We start from the raw sequence: 17,075 nt of genomic DNA on the forward strand, positions 1-17,075 counted from the left end.
TATCAGTCAAGTTTCTTTGATGACAGATAATAGAAACCAATTCTGGCTAAATTAAATTTTTGGAAGGTACTGGAAAACTCCAAGATGAAGAGCAGGGAAGATACAGGGATCTTGGAAGCAAGAATCTTTGGGCAGTCTTTTCTGGGGCATGGGAATGACTTTTAGTTCTTATGCCAGTGGTTTCTGGGGAACAAGGTCTAGCTGGCCTGTACAGCCCCCATGTCTGCCCCTCATGAGGGGGCATGATGACTATAGCCCCTCTGGGTGCAGACACATACTCAACACCAGCTTTCTTTCCCACTTCCCTTAAGTTATACCTGCAATTGGGAGGTGACTCAGTCATCTGTTGCTGCTTAACAAGCTGCCCACAATTTAGTGGCATAAAACACGATGGGTGGTTCTTTTTCTTGATTCTGTAAGTTCACTGGGAATTTGCTGGGTCACTTAGATGGCCTCGTTCAGCTGGAAGCCCAGCAGGGCCACCTTGGTTCTTCTACATGCAATCTCTCCCTAAGAGAGCTCATCTTCTGGGGCCTCTCCATGCAGTGCTGGGATTAGAGTATCCACAACCATGGCACCCATGACACAGATCTAAGGAGGCTGTCACTCTAAGAGTCATGCACATACAACACTCTGTCAGCTCATACCTTCTGGAGTCCTCAGAGTCATCTGCTTCCCTGTGTCATTGGAGGGTGCCAGGAAACTCTGTGAGGCTGGCCCAGGCCCATCAACCAAGACACATCACTTTCCTTACTCTAGAGGCTTGCCCTCTCCCTGGGCTTTTAGCAAGAAAATGGAGCTCATTCCACACTCCAAACTTCCTAATCTGTTTGGACTTCTGATCCCAAAGCACTGGACTTCCTTTCTCAGAGATCCTCAATGTTCATTCCTTTCTTGATCCTTAGAGTTTGTCACAAGCTTACACAGAAGTGGTCTTTATGTAGCTTCCCCCCCCCACCCCCGTACTCTGCCCTACAAATTCCAGGGGCCTTAGTCCCCCTCCTCTGTCCTGTTGACCAGTCTCCTGTCCTTATCCCAGTAAGACTACTGGGCTCTGCTGGGATTCCCTCTCCCTCATGCTGAGAAAAGACCTCAGGCAAAATCCAGGACAGCAGAACTCAAGTCATTGTTTCCTTTCTCTCGAGTATTGAGCTCCGTGCCTGTTGTCCTGTTACCTATTGTCTGAAAACAAGTTATTTCTCAGATTGCATCCATTTCTCTAATTGTTTACAATAGGAGGGCTGGTATGGTTAGTCTACCACAGCAAAAGTTACTAAATATGTCTCTTTTTAAAAAAAAAAAAAAAAGCATGTAGTTGGCTTTGTTTTTAAATTCAACCTGAAATTTTCTGTGTTTTAAGTAGAGGAGTCTAACCTATTTTCGTTTTTATAGTATTTAATCAACTTAAGTAATATTTTCTACTTGCAATGATTTTTGCTCCTTTTTCTCCTTTCTTTTCCCTGATACTAGACTGACCAAGTTTTATTTCCCTTTCTTCTATACAAGTTTGGAAGTTATACATTTTATCTGTATTCTTTGAGTGTGATCCTTAACTTTTAACATAAAACACAGCTCAGGAGATTTAAAAATCAATAGGTTTCTTTACATCATTGTGAGCAATAGAATAAATTAAGAATGTTTTTAGCTAGGTGCAGTGGCACATGCCTATAAATCCCAGGAACTCAGGAGGCTGAGGCAGGAGGATTGCAAGTTCAAAGCCTGCCTCAGCAATTTAGCAAGACCCTGCCTCAAAATAAAAAAATTGAAAAGGGCTGGGGTTGTGGCTCAGTGGTTAAGCACCCCTAGGTTCAATCCCGTGTGTGTGTGTGTGTGTGTGTGTGTGTGTGTGTGTGTATGTGTGTATAAATGCTTTAACTCTAATTTTTCCACTTGTGTCTTTCATGTGACTGTTTTTTTTCTTTTTTCTCTTTTTTAAGATTTTTTTTTGTTAGACACAATACCTTTATTTTATTTATTTATTTTTATGTAGTGCTGCGGATCGAACCAGGGCCTCACGCATGCTAGGCGAGCGCTCTACCACTGAGCCACAACCCCAGCCCCCATGTGACTGTTTTTTAACAGTCTTGTCCACATTCTTTCTTTAAACACCCTGAAAATATTAAGTAGATTGTACTTCTTTCCTTTGTTGTGATACTTGGGGTTAAACCCAGCAGCTTTCTACCACTCAACAATATCCCCAGACCTTTTTTCATGTTTTTAAATTTTTGAGACAGAGTTTCACTATGTTGCCCAGGCTAGTCTCAAACCTGAGGTCCTCCTACCTCAGCCTCCCAGATTGCTGGGATAAGAGGGTGCACCACTGCGGCTGATTTGGTATTCCTTTCTCTTTGGCAGCATGCTTACAGATGTCTTTCCTCTTGGTTGCTGCTTGTACGTCAGTCTTCCTTCTGGGTTCAGTTTCCCTACTGAGGTACATGTGTTAGTTCATTGGGGCCATAAAATTGTCAACTCCCTGAATCCTTACTTTTAAGTGTTTCTATTTTACCATTCTCTTAAATGAGATTTTAGGAGAAACTTTGGCATAGAATTCTGAGTAGTAGATGGGTATTTTTTCTCAGTACTTTGTGGCCATTATTTCATCTTTTATCATCCACTGTTACTTAAAAGGAATCTGCTAGCAGTTTGTCATCTCTGTGTAGATATCCTTCCTCTCTGGATACTTTTTCATTTATTCTCTTTGTCTTTTATATTGTAAGGTTTCACTGTGATGTGTCTAAAAATATGATACACACACACACACACACACACACACATATATATACATATATAAATACACATATATTCCTATATATATTTTCCGACAAATTTATTTTCCCAATTATTTATACATATATATTTTCCTATATATTTTCTATGATATTTTCCTGTATGTATTTTCTATACATTTTTCCTATATATTATTTTCCTATATATTATTATTATTAGTTTATTTTTATGTTCAGGAATTAGTGTACTTTTTTAATTCAAGGACTTCAATCTATGTATTGCCAAGGACTTTTCTTTATTTGTTGCTTCTTGATTTTCCCTGTTCTTTTACTAAAATGTTCAGCCACCACACATTAGAATTCCTTGCTTTCTTACATAATTTTTAACTCTATATTTTAGGCTGAATTCCAAATGATTTCTCCAAATCTATCTTCCAGTTCACTAAATCTCTTGAGTTGCACTTCATCTACCATGAAACCTATTTTAATAACTGTTGTGTGTTATTATAGCATTTGTCCTGTTCTCTTGCTTATAGCATTTGTCCTTTCATTAAGATTTCTTGCCTTTCCAGAGTGGGGGTGTAGCTTAGTGGCAGAGAGCTTGACTATCATGTGCAAGGCCCTGTGTTTGATCCCCAGCATGATAACCAAACAAACAAACAAAGATGTATTGCCTTTCTCTTTTCAATAATTTTAAACTTAACTTAGTCCTTTCAAATAGTTGTATCACCTTTATTACCTAGGGATGTAAATAGCGTCCGTTGATTGACTCTTCACTTGGGATGAATGTTCTCCCCATGTGGCTTGTATTTCTGGTGGTGTGAGCTCATCTCATTTTCAGTGGGGATTTTTCTGTGGCAGTTCTTAGGCTATGAAAGTGCTCCTAGAGCGTGGGTCTACGGTTGTTTCTATGGAGCCCTTGAGGTTTCAGTGGTTTCTGATCAGTGCTTTATGCTAATTTATTGGCTTAGGGTTTCTGGAACACAGGAGTGCTGCCTGTGTTCAGTTTCTCACGACTGATGAGCCTACACCCTGCCCTGCCCCAGGCCCCAGTGGACTACAGCTTCCTCACCACTTCCCTGCACTTGTTGATGGAGATTATCTTAACTCTGATTATCACAACCAAGGTATTCTGTTGAAGTGTCTAGAATTATATTAACTCACTTGTAAGTAACTTGCTGCCTTAGAGATGTACAAGTTTATATCAGCTGCCCTCATGTTGGCATTAAAACCCCTGCCTTATACTATTGGAAGTTTTGCTAGGTTTTCTACTAGAAATGTATATTTACTTATTGCAAAAAGTCTCTGTTTCTCCAACACCCAATTCCACATTCTTCATAAATAAGAACTATTAAAACTACTAAATTTTTTTTCCACATCCAATAATATATACATGCATATGTACATACATGTGTATATGTGTGTATTCAGCCATATGGACAACACATATATTACATATATTATCAAAAAGTAGCTTCACACTAAACATCTCTACAAATAATGGCAAATTGCCCTTTTAAAATGAGTCAAATTTGCATTCCTACCAATCATCTGAACTCTTGATCCTTTCCCTATAGTCTCTTCTATAGTAAGTTTTATCAGTCATTAACATTTTTTTCAAACTCATAAAGGAACACTAACATCTCATTATTATCTTCATCTGTTTTGCTGTGACCAAAAATGAGGAGCTGGGTACGGTGGTGCACACCTGTAATCCCAGTAGCTCAGGAGGCTGAGGCAGTAGGATTGCAAGTTCAAAGCCAGCCTCAGCAACTTAGTGAGTCCCTAAGCAACTTAGTGGGACTCTTTCTCAAAGAGAAAGGGCTGAGGACATGGCTCAGTGATTAAGTATCCCTGGGTTCAATTCTCAGGACCACAAAAAAAAAAAAAAAACTTAAAAAAACAAAAACATTGAAGATGAGCATGTTTTTCACACAACCCGGTATGTGTTCTTTTCTGTTAACTACCTATTTGTGCCATTGCTCATTTTTTGAAATTGTTGATATTTTTTTCTTAATTTATAGAAGATCAATTTACGTATTACACATATAATATTATGTATATAATGTTATGCCTGTTTACCTTCATAAAGACCTTGTATCATTTATGTTAAATTAATTGTTGGGTTGGGGAATCTCCTGAATATTGTTTATCAAATACTCACAATTACAGCACACATGAAAGTAAAATTTTTAAATATTTTTTAGTTGTTAATAGACTTTATTAATATATATGTGGTGCTGAGAATCGAACCCAGTGCCTCACACATGCTAGGCAAGTGCTCTGCCACTGAGCCACAACCTTACAAAAGCAAAAATTTTAATATCAAAATATTTACTAATAATTTGACCACTTAATATTCTTCACTTTACACTGGCATTGGGCCAATCTGGTCAGACTCTTGAAATACAATGACAATCGATTTTGAAATAACAAGACAAGTCTTTCAAAATATTTGGAATCTCATATAGTTGACACACCTGATGTCAGAGGACTGTTAGAATCACACTCCAAGCCATTGACAAATGAGGGTCTGGCTGACTTAGACCAGTTAACAATTGAGGAAGAGAACATTGGTGAGGACAAAGCCTGGCCCAAAGAGAATAATTGGAGATCTGAAGGATCTGAGAGTCTTGAGGGCAAAGACTATGGATCCAGGCCTGAGGAGCAGCCTCAGACCAGGCCACAGGAGGAGGAATGCGAGGGAGCTGGCTCTAGTGTGTCTGTGGGAAAGCTGTAGCACTTACTGATAGAATGGAAGCCGAAGGTGAGGAAGAAAGCAAGCATGACTCTCAGCTTTGGGGGCTGAGCAATTACATGAGTGATGGTGATATGTGTATCAAGATGGTGAAGGCACAATTTGGGGAAGAAATCCAGAGTTTGATTGCTCCTAAGTTTTTGAGGAAACTCATAACATGCTTTTATCATTTTAATATGGCGTTTGCTTCTGTTTTATTGTTTTGCCTAGTATGAATGGAATACAAAGTTAAACAAAAGGAAACTGTTACTGAAATCCATAACAGAAAAATGAAAGCAACACCCCACAGACAGTGCTTCAGTAGCTTCTGCTTGTTCATCTTTGTTTTCAGTTCATCCACTGAATTATATTAGCCTTATATTTATTTGTTTTTAGATTTTTAATTTGTTAGAAATGTTTAAATTGGATCATATATTATGCATAATCTTCAGCTACTTATTTCATTTAGTAACATATTGCAGAACTTCTCTTCATGTCAGTACATATTCTTCTTATGGTTACAGAGTATTTTATCATGTAAATCCACGATTGATTTACCATTCCTCTATTCATGAGTTATTGTTTTCTAAATTTAAAATACTTTATTGTGTTAAGATGTTTCCTTCTGTTCTCCTTTTTACTTGAAGCATTTTGTTTGATTTGGTTTGTTTTTGCAGTGCTGGGAATCAAACCCATGGCCTTATACATGCTAGACAAGCAGGCTACCACTTGGCTATATTTCCAGTCACTTTGAGTTTTTAAAATCAGAAATAAGGAATGATTTACCAATGTTTCTTCAGCATCTGTTGAAGGACCATGTGATTTTTCTCCTTTAACCCTAATTCTGATGTTGACTCTAGTGTGCCTGGAATAATGTTGTATTATTCTCTAACAATACCACTGGGTTTTAGTTTCTTTCTTAAAAAAGAAAATTTGTGTTTTCACTGTGGAAGGCAGAACATTATCTAATATTATCCCCCAAATTCCTGCCCCCTTGTATACAGGACTTTTATACTTCCATCCCCATCAGTGTGGTCAGAACCCGTGAATATGGTGGGATATTGTTGCCATGATTATGTTAACTTACATGGCAAAGGGGGAGTTTGCAGATATAATTAAGTTTACTAGTCAGATGACTGAGTTGATCAAAGTGAGAGAGAGGGCAGACTTCATTGCATGAGTCTAGAGGTCAGAGACAGAGGAAGCCAGAGAGTTGAAGCAGCAGAGTTAGTCTCCTGCTGACCTTGAAGACATTCTCCTGCAGACTGCCCTGCTGTGGAGAAGATCACGTGGCAGGAATGGTGGGTGCACTCTAGGAGCTAGCAACCACCCCTAGTCAATATCCAGCAAGAAAATGAGGTTCTACAGCCACAAGAAAACTCAATTCTGCTAACAAATGGAATGAGCTTGGAAGAAGACCCCAAGATGAGCTAGCGAAGCAGCCCTTCTGACACCTTGATTTCAGGCTGACCTCTGCAGCCCAGGATATCAGCCCCAAGGGCCATCACTGCTCAGTCGCCTTCAACGACTGCAGCATTTTTCTTCAAGAAGCCCAGGCAGGTGGGAGAAGCAGACCCACCTCTTGCCACTCACTGGCCTCCAGTTGACCACTCACAGGGGAAAGCACCTCAGTCTTCTTAAAAACCCCTGTTAACACAGACATAGGACCAGAGTCTCCTTGTTACCACTGCAGACAACAGGTCAGGTTCATGTGTATGTCACTTCCAAGTCTTGCTCCTTATGTCATCCCACTCCACCCTGTTATCTCCTGACCCTTGTTCTTGAAGTTGCAGACCAGAATACGTAGCCTTGGACATGTCATTATTTAGTGAGCTTTTTTATATAAATGGTATAATATGTATTCTTGTGGCAATTGCTCTTTTTCTATGACTTGGAGATTAGCCACGTTTGTATGTATAGCTCTACCTTGTTCTTTGTCGTTGCTAGACCAGTGCTGTCCAATAGAAGTTTCTGAGATGATGGATTTGTTCTAGATCTGCACTGACCAATGCAGTAGCCATTAGCCACATGTGGTTTTTGAGAACTTGAAGTGTGCCTAGTATGACTGAAGAACTGAATTTTAAATTTTATTTAATTATCATAACTTTAATTTTAACAGCTTCATGTGGATGAAAGGCCACTGTGTTGAATAGTATAATGGTTCTGTCATATTCTATCATGTTTCATAGTATGAATATGTCACCATTTATCTTTTCCCTGTTAGTGGGACTTAAAGATTAAACAAATCTTGGGGCTGGGGCTGGAGCTTGGTGATGGAGCACTCGCCTAGCATGTTCGAGGTGCTGGGTTCAATCCTCAGTGCCACATAAAAATAAATAAAATGAAGGTATTGTGTCCAACTACAACTAAAAACAATATTTAAAAAAGATTAAACAAAATTTTCAGGTGAAATAACCACACAGCAAGGTCTTCAAGGCCCATCTAATGACAGGCATATAGAAAACAAAACAAACATAAGACAAACATTAACTCCAGGAAATATAATCATTAATGAACTCTGAATAATTTTCCAATATATCCCCTGTGGTAGACAGGATTTTGATGCCTGTGTCCTTTGCTGTTATGCCTGAGAAGGGTTTTTCGGATGTAATGATCATGATGGCCTCTACGATAGGAAGATTATCCTGGATTATCAGGTGGGCCAAATCTAATCACTTGAGCCCATAAAAGCAGAGACATTTTTCCATCTGGGGTCATTCAAGAGTTATGCTGCAGAAGGCATCACACATGAAAGATTCAGAGCTTACTATGAAGCAGAGGGGGCAAAGTGCCCTTTAGAAGTTAAAAATGACCCCTAGCCAACCGCAGCAGGAAACAGTCCTTCAGCTACCTACAACTGGATTCTTCCAACACCCTGAATGGATTTAGAAACAGATTCTCCCCTAGATCCTCCAGATAACAGCCCAGGTTAGCTGACACCTTGATTTTGGCTTGTGATACCTGGAGCAGAGAATCCAAAAGAACCAGGTCCCTTTCAGATATACAGAAATGTGAGACAATGCGTTTGTGTGATTTCAAGCTGCCTGTTTTGTGGTAATTTGTTATAGTAGCAACAGAAAACTAACACACCACCTAATATCAATTCAGTCAAAAAGAGGAAAGTAGGTTCTGTTGGGTAGGGGGAGAGTGCTAAAATAAAACCAAATTCTGATTCCGCATGACAGGAAGTCAAAAGATTATATTTAAACCTTTAAAAAAAAAGCAGCACAAGCATCTGTAGAAATGTGGCAGTAAACACTCAAAGAAGCAGCTTAAAATGCTAAAAGTGGTTGCTTCTGGGGAACAAGAATCCGGAGTGAAGGGCGTAGGGATGGGCTGCCAGTTTTTTTTCATTTTAAGCCTTGAAGAGAACTATGTGGTTTTTCAGTGCACATTTCTGTGTTACTGCAATGAAAATCCAGAACAATTTCCACCACCCAGTGTAAGATATGCCCACCTCTCTGGGAGCCTCAGTAGGAGGACCAGGGGCTGCCCCTGCCTGCCAGGGCGTGTGCAGCCCCTCTATAATGATCAGGTTGGAGGAGAGCAACAGCAAGCTCCTGGAGGCGGAAAGGAGGCTGCAGGGGGAGCGGCACCACACTGTGGTGCTGGAGCAACATCTGGAGAAGATGCGCTTGGAGCCTGGCAAGGCATCCACCTCACAGAAAGCAGCCCCCAAAAATAAACCAGGTAGGGACCAAGGAAGGGTCCTGATGTGGGAAGTAGGGGCAGCCTCGCTGCTGAGGGAGGAAAAAGCAATTAACTCTGCTCTTTGGTCTTCATCAGGGAGTGTGGGAAGTGGAGTTTGTATGAGGGCGGAGCTCTGCCTGCCTCTGTTACTGTGCAGCCTCTCCCAGCTCCCAGCCAGAAGTAGGAGCCCCAGTGACCCACGGGCCCACTTGGACCTGGCCCAGCCTCGTGTTAGCCCTTAGCATGAGGGGGCAGTACCTCTGCTGAATGTCCTCAGCCACTACCTCCTGCCTCCCCAGCAGCCCTCTACCTGCTGTCCCGAGTGAACCTTGTTCACAGTTGCTCTGCTGGGCCAGCCAAAAGTAGTCGTGGCTGAAACAGCAGAGGAGACCCTTTTTGCCTCCACATAGGTGAACTTGTATGAGGGCTCTCGTGGCCTCTCCACAGGCTGGGAGACCCAAGCTCTTCTGTCTTGTGGCTCCACCATCCTCAACGCACAGCTCCAACTCCTGGTCCAAGGTGGCCACTGGAGCTTCCCTGCCAGCAGCAGGAAGGGGAGGAAGGAAGGGGACAACCTGCCTCTCACCTTGCAAGGTGGCCTGCATCACTTGTGCTGTGGTCACACCCAGACCCTAGACAGAAGAACACACTCCAGGCTTGTGCTGAAGCTGGGGGAAGTTGTCTTTAAGTGAAAGGCCAATCGCTGTAACGCTGCTTCTCAAGGGTGGTCCCAGACCAGCCATGACAGCACGGTGTGGGCTGGGGTGAGCTAGGGGTCAGGATGGCAGAGCCAGAAGACTGCCCTGCAGGTCTGCCAGCCTCTAACACCAGGCCCAACCCAACAGGAAGTGAGAAAAAGGACCCATCCTCTGCCCAACTCTCCAGTGTACCTGTGGAATTGCAGATGGAGGAGCTGACCACCAGGTGCTTCCTGCCCCCTCTTCTTGAAAGGGTAGTAGTCTAGGTAGAGGTGCTACGAAGGGCAGAGGGACTGTCCCTCCCTGTTCGCACTTTTTACTTCTGTTTGCCCAGAGGGCTGGTTCTGCTGGGTCCTAGATTCTAGGCTTCCAATTCAGAGATCTCCCTGCAGTGGCCAAGGGGCCCAGGCACTCCCTGATGACCCCAGAGTCCCAAGAGAAGTTTTATTAAGCAGGGTTTGCTGGACCCACTTTCTCCCTCAGTTGGGCCTTAGAAGACAATGCAAAGGGAAAGGGGAGAAAGCACCTCTACAAATGAGGCTCCTGCTTGGGATGGCTGATAATGGGGCTACTGGGCACCAGACCCAAAGCTGTGGGCGGGCCCAGAGAGGACTCCAGCATGGTATTCCTCCTGGGGAGGGGGTAGGGCAGGGGAGGGGGTGAGTCAGAGAAAGCCCTGAGCTAAACAGCAGCCATGCTGGAGCTGCAATCCAGGGCCCCCTGGACCCCACCACCCATGTGCTACTCAGACCACACTCAGCCCTGTCTCCCTGTGGTCCAGGCTGGCCATCCAGGTGGAGGAGAACGAAATGCTGAGAGCCGCCCTGGGCAATGCCCTGCGGGGAAAGGAGGAGGACTTCCGCATGTACCATGAGACCCTTAGCCAGGTGAAAGGGGTCTTCCTGCAGGCCCTGCGGCAGCAGAAAGCGGACAAGCACTAGGATGCGGCCCTGTGTCAGCCAGGCCAGTGGGACAGCTCAGGCCTTGAGAGGATGAGGCTGTCTGAGGACTGCGTCTGATTCAGGAAGCCATCCGGGCCCCAGCTCAGCTCTGCCCTCAAAAGCAGCTCCTTCAGAGTGACCACAGCCCACACTTCAAGCCAGAGGAGAAGCCATGGCAGAACCATGGAGGAACACTGGGCAGATGTGGCTGTGATGGGAGGAGGCCCAGCAGCCCACCAGCATCAGCCAGAGCTCTGGGACGAGCCAGGTGTGAATGGACAGATGCAGTCCCCCGAGCAGGTGCTCATGGCCCTTGTCTTAGAACCTGCCTGGGGGCCCCTGCATGCCCACAGGCTCCATACGCACAGCAGAACCCCTGGTACCCTGGGTTGGGCACATTGCCCAGCCTCCCCCACCTACTTGGTCCTCCTCACTAGGCATCCCCCTGCCCTGCCCTGGCTCCATCTGTGGCCCTCCCCATCCACAGAGTAGGGCAGCACACTCCTGGCCTCTTTGTCAGCCTGCTGCTCAGATGCCAAGCTTGGACTTGTAATATACAATTGTTATTTTCATAATTGCTGCATCTTCCAGTGAGTGGTCATCTCCCATGGAAACCTGACCCCACCCGTCTGTCCTCTAATAATACAGGGGATTGCCGCCCTATTTCACAGATGGGGAAAATGGGGCTCGAAGGATTGAAGCTATTATTTCACTCTGGTCAGCCTCCAAAACCAGAGTCCCCAGTTGAGCAGCTCCCCAGGGCAGGAATGCCCATCTCACTGCTGAACAGCTCTGCATCTCACTGGTTGCTCCAGAGGGCACCTCCTGCTGCTCCCAAAAGGCTGGGTGGGTGGGCGCTGGTGGCGGAGAGCAGAAGTGGGGCTGGGCTGGAGCTTTGGGCAGAAGGGTTTTGAGGAAGTGTGTGAAGACATGGGTGTGGTGCACCTCCCTCCCCATGGTGAGCTGGGAAGGCTGCTGGGGAGGTGACCCTGGGAGCCCCCATCTTCTGTGTGACTGTCACAGCATCATCCTCTTGGCTGCAATTACAGCCACAGGGAAGGCTGACTCCAGGGAGGATGAGTAGCCTATAGCTACACACAACACCCTAGACGCACTGGCCACACAGGTGCACAGGCACACACACAGAGGCAGACACACACAGACACCTAGGTGCAGGAGCATGTAGCTGTGTAGACACAGGTAGACACGCATTCAAGCACAAGTGAGCACATGTGGATGTGGATGCAGACAGTCCCCACGTGAGACACAGTTATGTGTGTAGCTTGTATAGTGACACAAATGCAGGAGCACATACTATGACAATTCATCTCCTTCCTCCACCTGGAGGTCCTGAGACTACATCTGCTCAGGCCATCCCTCAGAGATGGGAATGGAGGGGATCAGAGCTGGCCCCACTGCCCTCACCCCCCCTGAGAGAGCCTCCAAGGGCAGCACAGTCTAGAGCTCCCACAGTAAGGTGGCACAGAGCCCATTGGAATGAAGTGGCAATTCTGATGGGCTCTAAGGGCTTCTGGGAAGGCAGACTTTCTTCCTGGTTCCTTGTGAAGGGCAATGGCCAAGCAGAGAGCCAGAGAAGAGCAAGAGGGCCTGTGCTGGGAGGGGACAGTGAAGGACAGTGAGGAGTGGGCCAAATGCAGAGTGTGGACACCAGGTCAAGTAACTGGCACTTTCTTCAGGCTGTGGGGAGCCTCCTGAGGGTGATCTGAGCATGTGGGGACCCAGGCTCCAGTCCTCAGCAGAGTCCCTGGGACAGAAGGAGGCACAGGACCAACCATCCTCCCTTAGGATCACGTTGGAGAAGAGCAGGCAGGGTGTGATCCACACCCACCTCTGCTGTCCTTCTTGGCTTGGGGCTGGGCTGAGCGAGAAAGGAGCATCCCATCAAAGGGTGTGAATCTCTTTCTCCACTTGCCAGCTGTGTGGCCTTGGGAAAATCATGCAACCTCCCTGAGACTCCATGTCATCTATAAAATGGGGACAATAATAAAAACCTCCCTTAAGGGCTGTTAATAGGTGTCAAAGAATACCCCAAAAGGCTAATTATTGCCTTGCTGTTTACTGTGATACAAGGAACATGTATCTATAGATTGATTTCATTCCACTACAATAAAAATAGGATTTATAATAAAAGAGTGGGGAGAAAGCTGCTGCTAGCCAGACACAGTGATCTTGTTTACACATTTTTAGATAAACTGATGAGTTGGCATCTTTTGGTGTCAGTCTGCGCATAGTTAAGTCCTTACTTAGGTCACCTATGGATATAAAATCTAATTGATACAATCTTCAAGTTCTATAGGCAACCTTGAGCATTTTTGTTGTTATTGTTATTTTTGGACTGAGGATTGACCCCAGGAGTGCTCTACCACTGAGCTACATCCCCAGCCCTTTTTATTTTTTTATTTTGAGAGTCTTGCTAAGTTGCTGAGGCTAGCCTTGAACTTGTGATCCTCCTGCCTCAGCTTCCTGAATCACTGAGATTACAGGTGTGTGCCACTGCTTCTGGCTCAACCTTGAGAGTTTTACCATGGGGCTATATTCCAGGGCTTTATCACACCCACTGGCACCTGCACCAGGCACCTTCAGCTTAGTTAGACCAGATCCGCTCCATTCCATCATTGCAACCCTCTTTAGGATTCATGGAGTTAAAAAGTATTAAATGCTTAGAGCAGCTGCTGACATACAGTAAGCACACCATAAATGTTAGCTCTTAATAACCCTGTGTTAGGTCAGCAAATATTTATTGAGCAGCTCTTTTGCCCAGGTATGAAGGTGCTGAGACATGGCCCCCAAACTCCAAGAATTCTCAGGCCCCTGGGGAGACAGACTCCTTTTAGGTCACCATCCATTCTGCTGGCCAGTCACCAGACAGTGAGTGCCAACTGCATGCCAGCCTCACCAGGCCTGGGTGGGGGTGGGGGTGGGGATAAAAGTGGCTTACTTCCTTCTTTCTGGGAGCTCTCTGTCCCATTAGAGAGGTGTGGGAAATGGGGCTATGATGGGGGCTGGGGAAGGGGAAGGATGCAGAAACAGGCTGTGGCACCACAGAGCCCCCTACCCTACACCCCTAATCCCAGCTCCCATGTAGGGGTGCAGGGATGGAGAGGGGAGTCACGGGATAATCTGGAAGGATTTTTAAGGGAAGAAGGAGTTGTCGGGGGGCCAAGGACTGGATCCTGAGAGATCCAACTCAGCTGGCAGTGGGGAGGAGTAGAGCTTGGTCTGCACAAGTTGGTGCCCACAGACTCTCCTGGCAGTACCAACTATCCTCAGATCCTGAGGAAGGCTTCCCCATCTCTCAGGTAGGTGGGCAGCAGGTGGGCTGAATGAGAACTCCTGAGGCCCCTGCCCAGGGCCTCAGGCATGGAGGGGGCAGGTGCCCTAGAGGGCCAAGGGACAGGGCAAGTAAAAGGCAGGTGGTGGAGTGACCTCACATGATGATCCCCCGGCCACACCTTGGGCATAGGAAGGTGCTGTGATTCTGGGTGCTCAGGTTCCGGCACTGACCGGGGAGACCTGGTTGAGACGTGGATGTGGTTTGGCCACTGTCCCCAGTGGGGCCTCTGGGGCACCACAGCTCAGCTGAGCAACACTGCAGGCTGGCTCTGGCTGACTCAAACACATTCCATTGCCACTGGGCTCCTTCCCTGTTCCTCTGGGCGCCCCCACATCCAGTGGCCAGAACCAGCCTCTTCCCCCTGCCCCAAATGAGCCCTCAGGCAGCCCTTAGCACAAGGAAGTCTCCACCTGCCAACCCTTCTCATATGTACCTTCACAAACGTGTCACCTACAGTTCTCAAGCCTTGCATACTCACACATATACACCCATACAACACACATCACACTCAGACACCACACAGTGCATTGCTACACACAACACACACACACACACATACACACACACACTAAGCACCTGTCATAAACAACATACCACAAAGTGTATACCCCCAGACCCTATGCAGAACCAATACAAGACAACTGCATACGCATGCATATGTGCACACATGCACACACACAGAGGAAGCTTGCCCACATTTTCATTTTGAGCAAAAACAAAAAAAAATTGAGAGGTGAAAAGGGACTCTGATCTAAGAGAATTGGCCTCCCTCCCCACATCTTTTCCAGTGGACCTTGGGAAGAATCAGCATTTGGGAAGCTGATCCTGGTCCTTGTGCTGATCTCAGCCCAGTCAGCTTCCTGTCCCTTGTTTTGTGGGCTGGCCAAGCCAGGGGCCCCCCATCCTATACCCCACACTTAGGGTGGAGCTGGCCTCCCTAAGCCTCCACCCTTCTTGCCATCCGCATGTGCCAAATTCCTTGCAGGTCCTGCAATGCAGGGTCACTGGGGAACATCTCTGCTGAGTGGGCCCTGCCTCTCTGGGGCTCTGGAGTTAGGGGGCTGTGGCTCCCTCACAGCCTCTCTTCATAAACAGTGAATCAAGCCTCTCTCATGGGGTGAGTCACTGGATCCCCCCAAGAACCCAGGAGGCCAGGCCAGCAGTGTGCCCATTTTACAAATGAGGACACGAGGCCCAGAGCACACAGCAGCAGGCCGAAGCTCTGGCTCCTGTCAGTGGGCTGCACCCGTGTTCTCCGTCCCAGCACAAACCACCCTGTCTGCCTCCCTGAGCCATTCTCTTGGAGCCTCCAGAGGGCACCAGGTGGAGACCTGGCCCAGGCTGGTCCTGCCCAACAGCGGGTGAGGGTGAGCTTGGCTCTCAGCCTGAAGGACAGTCAATTCCAGAAGCTTATGGGGTTGATCCAGAAGCTTATGGGGTTGATCCAGCCACTTAACCACCTTGTGCCTCAGTTTCCTCTTCTACCAGCTGGAGATAATGGTAACTCTTTCCTTACAGATTGCAGTGACATTAAAAAGTTGATCCATGTATGTTAATCCTGGCTGTTATGATTACTCCTCACCATTGACTCCTCCTCTAGACTGGAAGTCTTCCTTCCCTGACACTGGCCTCCTCTAGTGCCCATGATCCCAGCTGTAGCCCTAACCCAGACCCCACACTGTGTCGAGGCTGTCACTCATGATTCTCAGGGTCAGGGATCAGTGGCATGCACCTCTGTGTCATTCTCTGTAGAGTGTGTGTTGGTTCTCATGGTGGCTTCCTTTGGGCCAGCATGTCTGGAGGTTGGGAGGATCCATTGCCTAGTGCAGCCTCTCTCTCCCTTCTAGGACTTGCACGGGCCCCTGCAGGGCTCTACTGCCCATCCTCACCTGAACCTTATTGGAGGGGGGTTGTTCAGGAGATCAGCTGAACCAGGTCCAGTGGGGCCTCCTTAGCCCTATTCTCTGGAGCATACGCATGAACAGGTCCCCACAGACATGACACAAATACATACAGCTTCCCCAGACTATGGGGGCCTCATCCCAAAGGGGAACTATTGGAAGATCCTGACCTCTCAATGGGGCCATCAGTTTACCCCTTCCCATCAGGTTGCCAGGGTTGGGGTATTGGCTGTCTCTCTCCAGGAGCCACAGTTGGTTAGGGACATTTCTTCCTGTCTGCTCTACTCTGCCATCAAGATGATGCCAGCTACCAGGCGCAGTGGCACACACCTGTAATCCCAATGGCTCAGGAAGCTGAGGCAGGAGGATTGGGAGTTCAAAGCCAGCCTCAGCAAAAGCTAGGTGTTAAGCAACTCAGTGAGACCCTGTCTCTAAATAAAATACAAAATAAGGCTGAGGATGTGGCTCAGTGGCCGAGTGCCCCTGAGTTCAATCTCTGGTACAAAAAAAAAAAAAAAATGCTAATGCCAGCCATTGCAAGTACCCATTCAAGGCTTGCCAAGTGACCCTTCTAGCACCCCTCCACCCAGGCAACTCCCTATAGGACAGGGCTTGGGGGTGGGAGCCCCTTTCAAACATACCCCGTGCCAGTTCCAATCCCACTAGGCAAGTCGGTCCTCCCCCAGGTACTAGTGCCTGTCCAGGCAGGAGTTGGCTTGATAAAAAGGAACGAGAGGTTTTCCCTGGACAGCCCTTGGGAGGTGACATGTAAAGTGGGAGCTACAGTCTACAGAGCAGAGATGGGAAAGCATTTTCGTGTGTGTGAATGTGATACTACATCGGGGGCAGGGCTCACAAGTCTGTAGAGGCTCGTGGGGCCACCTGGAAGGCTTCCTGAAAGAAGGGTGTCCTGGCTAGTAGAAAGAGAGAGAGACACAGGATCTCCAGGGGCAAGGGCACAGACTAAAGTGAGACCCAGGTGTCCCTGTCTGAGTCTGTGCCTCTGGCCACCCCCTCCCCCCCCCAG

The 17,075-nt window shown here is 46.7% G+C and overlaps 2 protein-coding genes across 5 annotated transcripts in view; one reads left to right on the plus strand and one right to left on the minus strand.

Annotated features, from left to right (window-relative positions):
• The window catches only part of CCDC13 (coiled-coil domain containing 13), a gene marked incomplete at its 5' end in the record, with an annotated part of 57,436 nt that extends 40,454 nt beyond the window's left edge, over nucleotides 1–16,982 (plus strand). The window contains 3 exons of the mRNA XM_081284809.1: nucleotides 8,999–9,153; nucleotides 9,999–10,077; nucleotides 10,633–16,982. Of these exons, the coding sequence (XP_081140935.1) occupies nucleotides 8,999–9,153; nucleotides 9,999–10,077; nucleotides 10,633–10,792 (394 nt within the window). The 3' untranslated portion in view covers nucleotides 10,793–16,982. The remainder of the gene's footprint in view (nucleotides 1–8,998; nucleotides 9,154–9,998; nucleotides 10,078–10,632) is intronic.
• Nucleotides 1–17,075, minus strand: part of LOC308644104 (uncharacterized protein) — a 59,900-nt gene that overhangs the window by 42,567 nt on the left and 258 nt on the right. The window lies entirely within an intron of this gene.

Source organism: Spermophilus citellus, assembly GCF_964194105.1.
Source record: "Spermophilus citellus genome assembly, chromosome: 3".
NCBI lineage: Eukaryota > Metazoa > Chordata > Mammalia > Rodentia > Sciuridae > Spermophilus > Spermophilus citellus.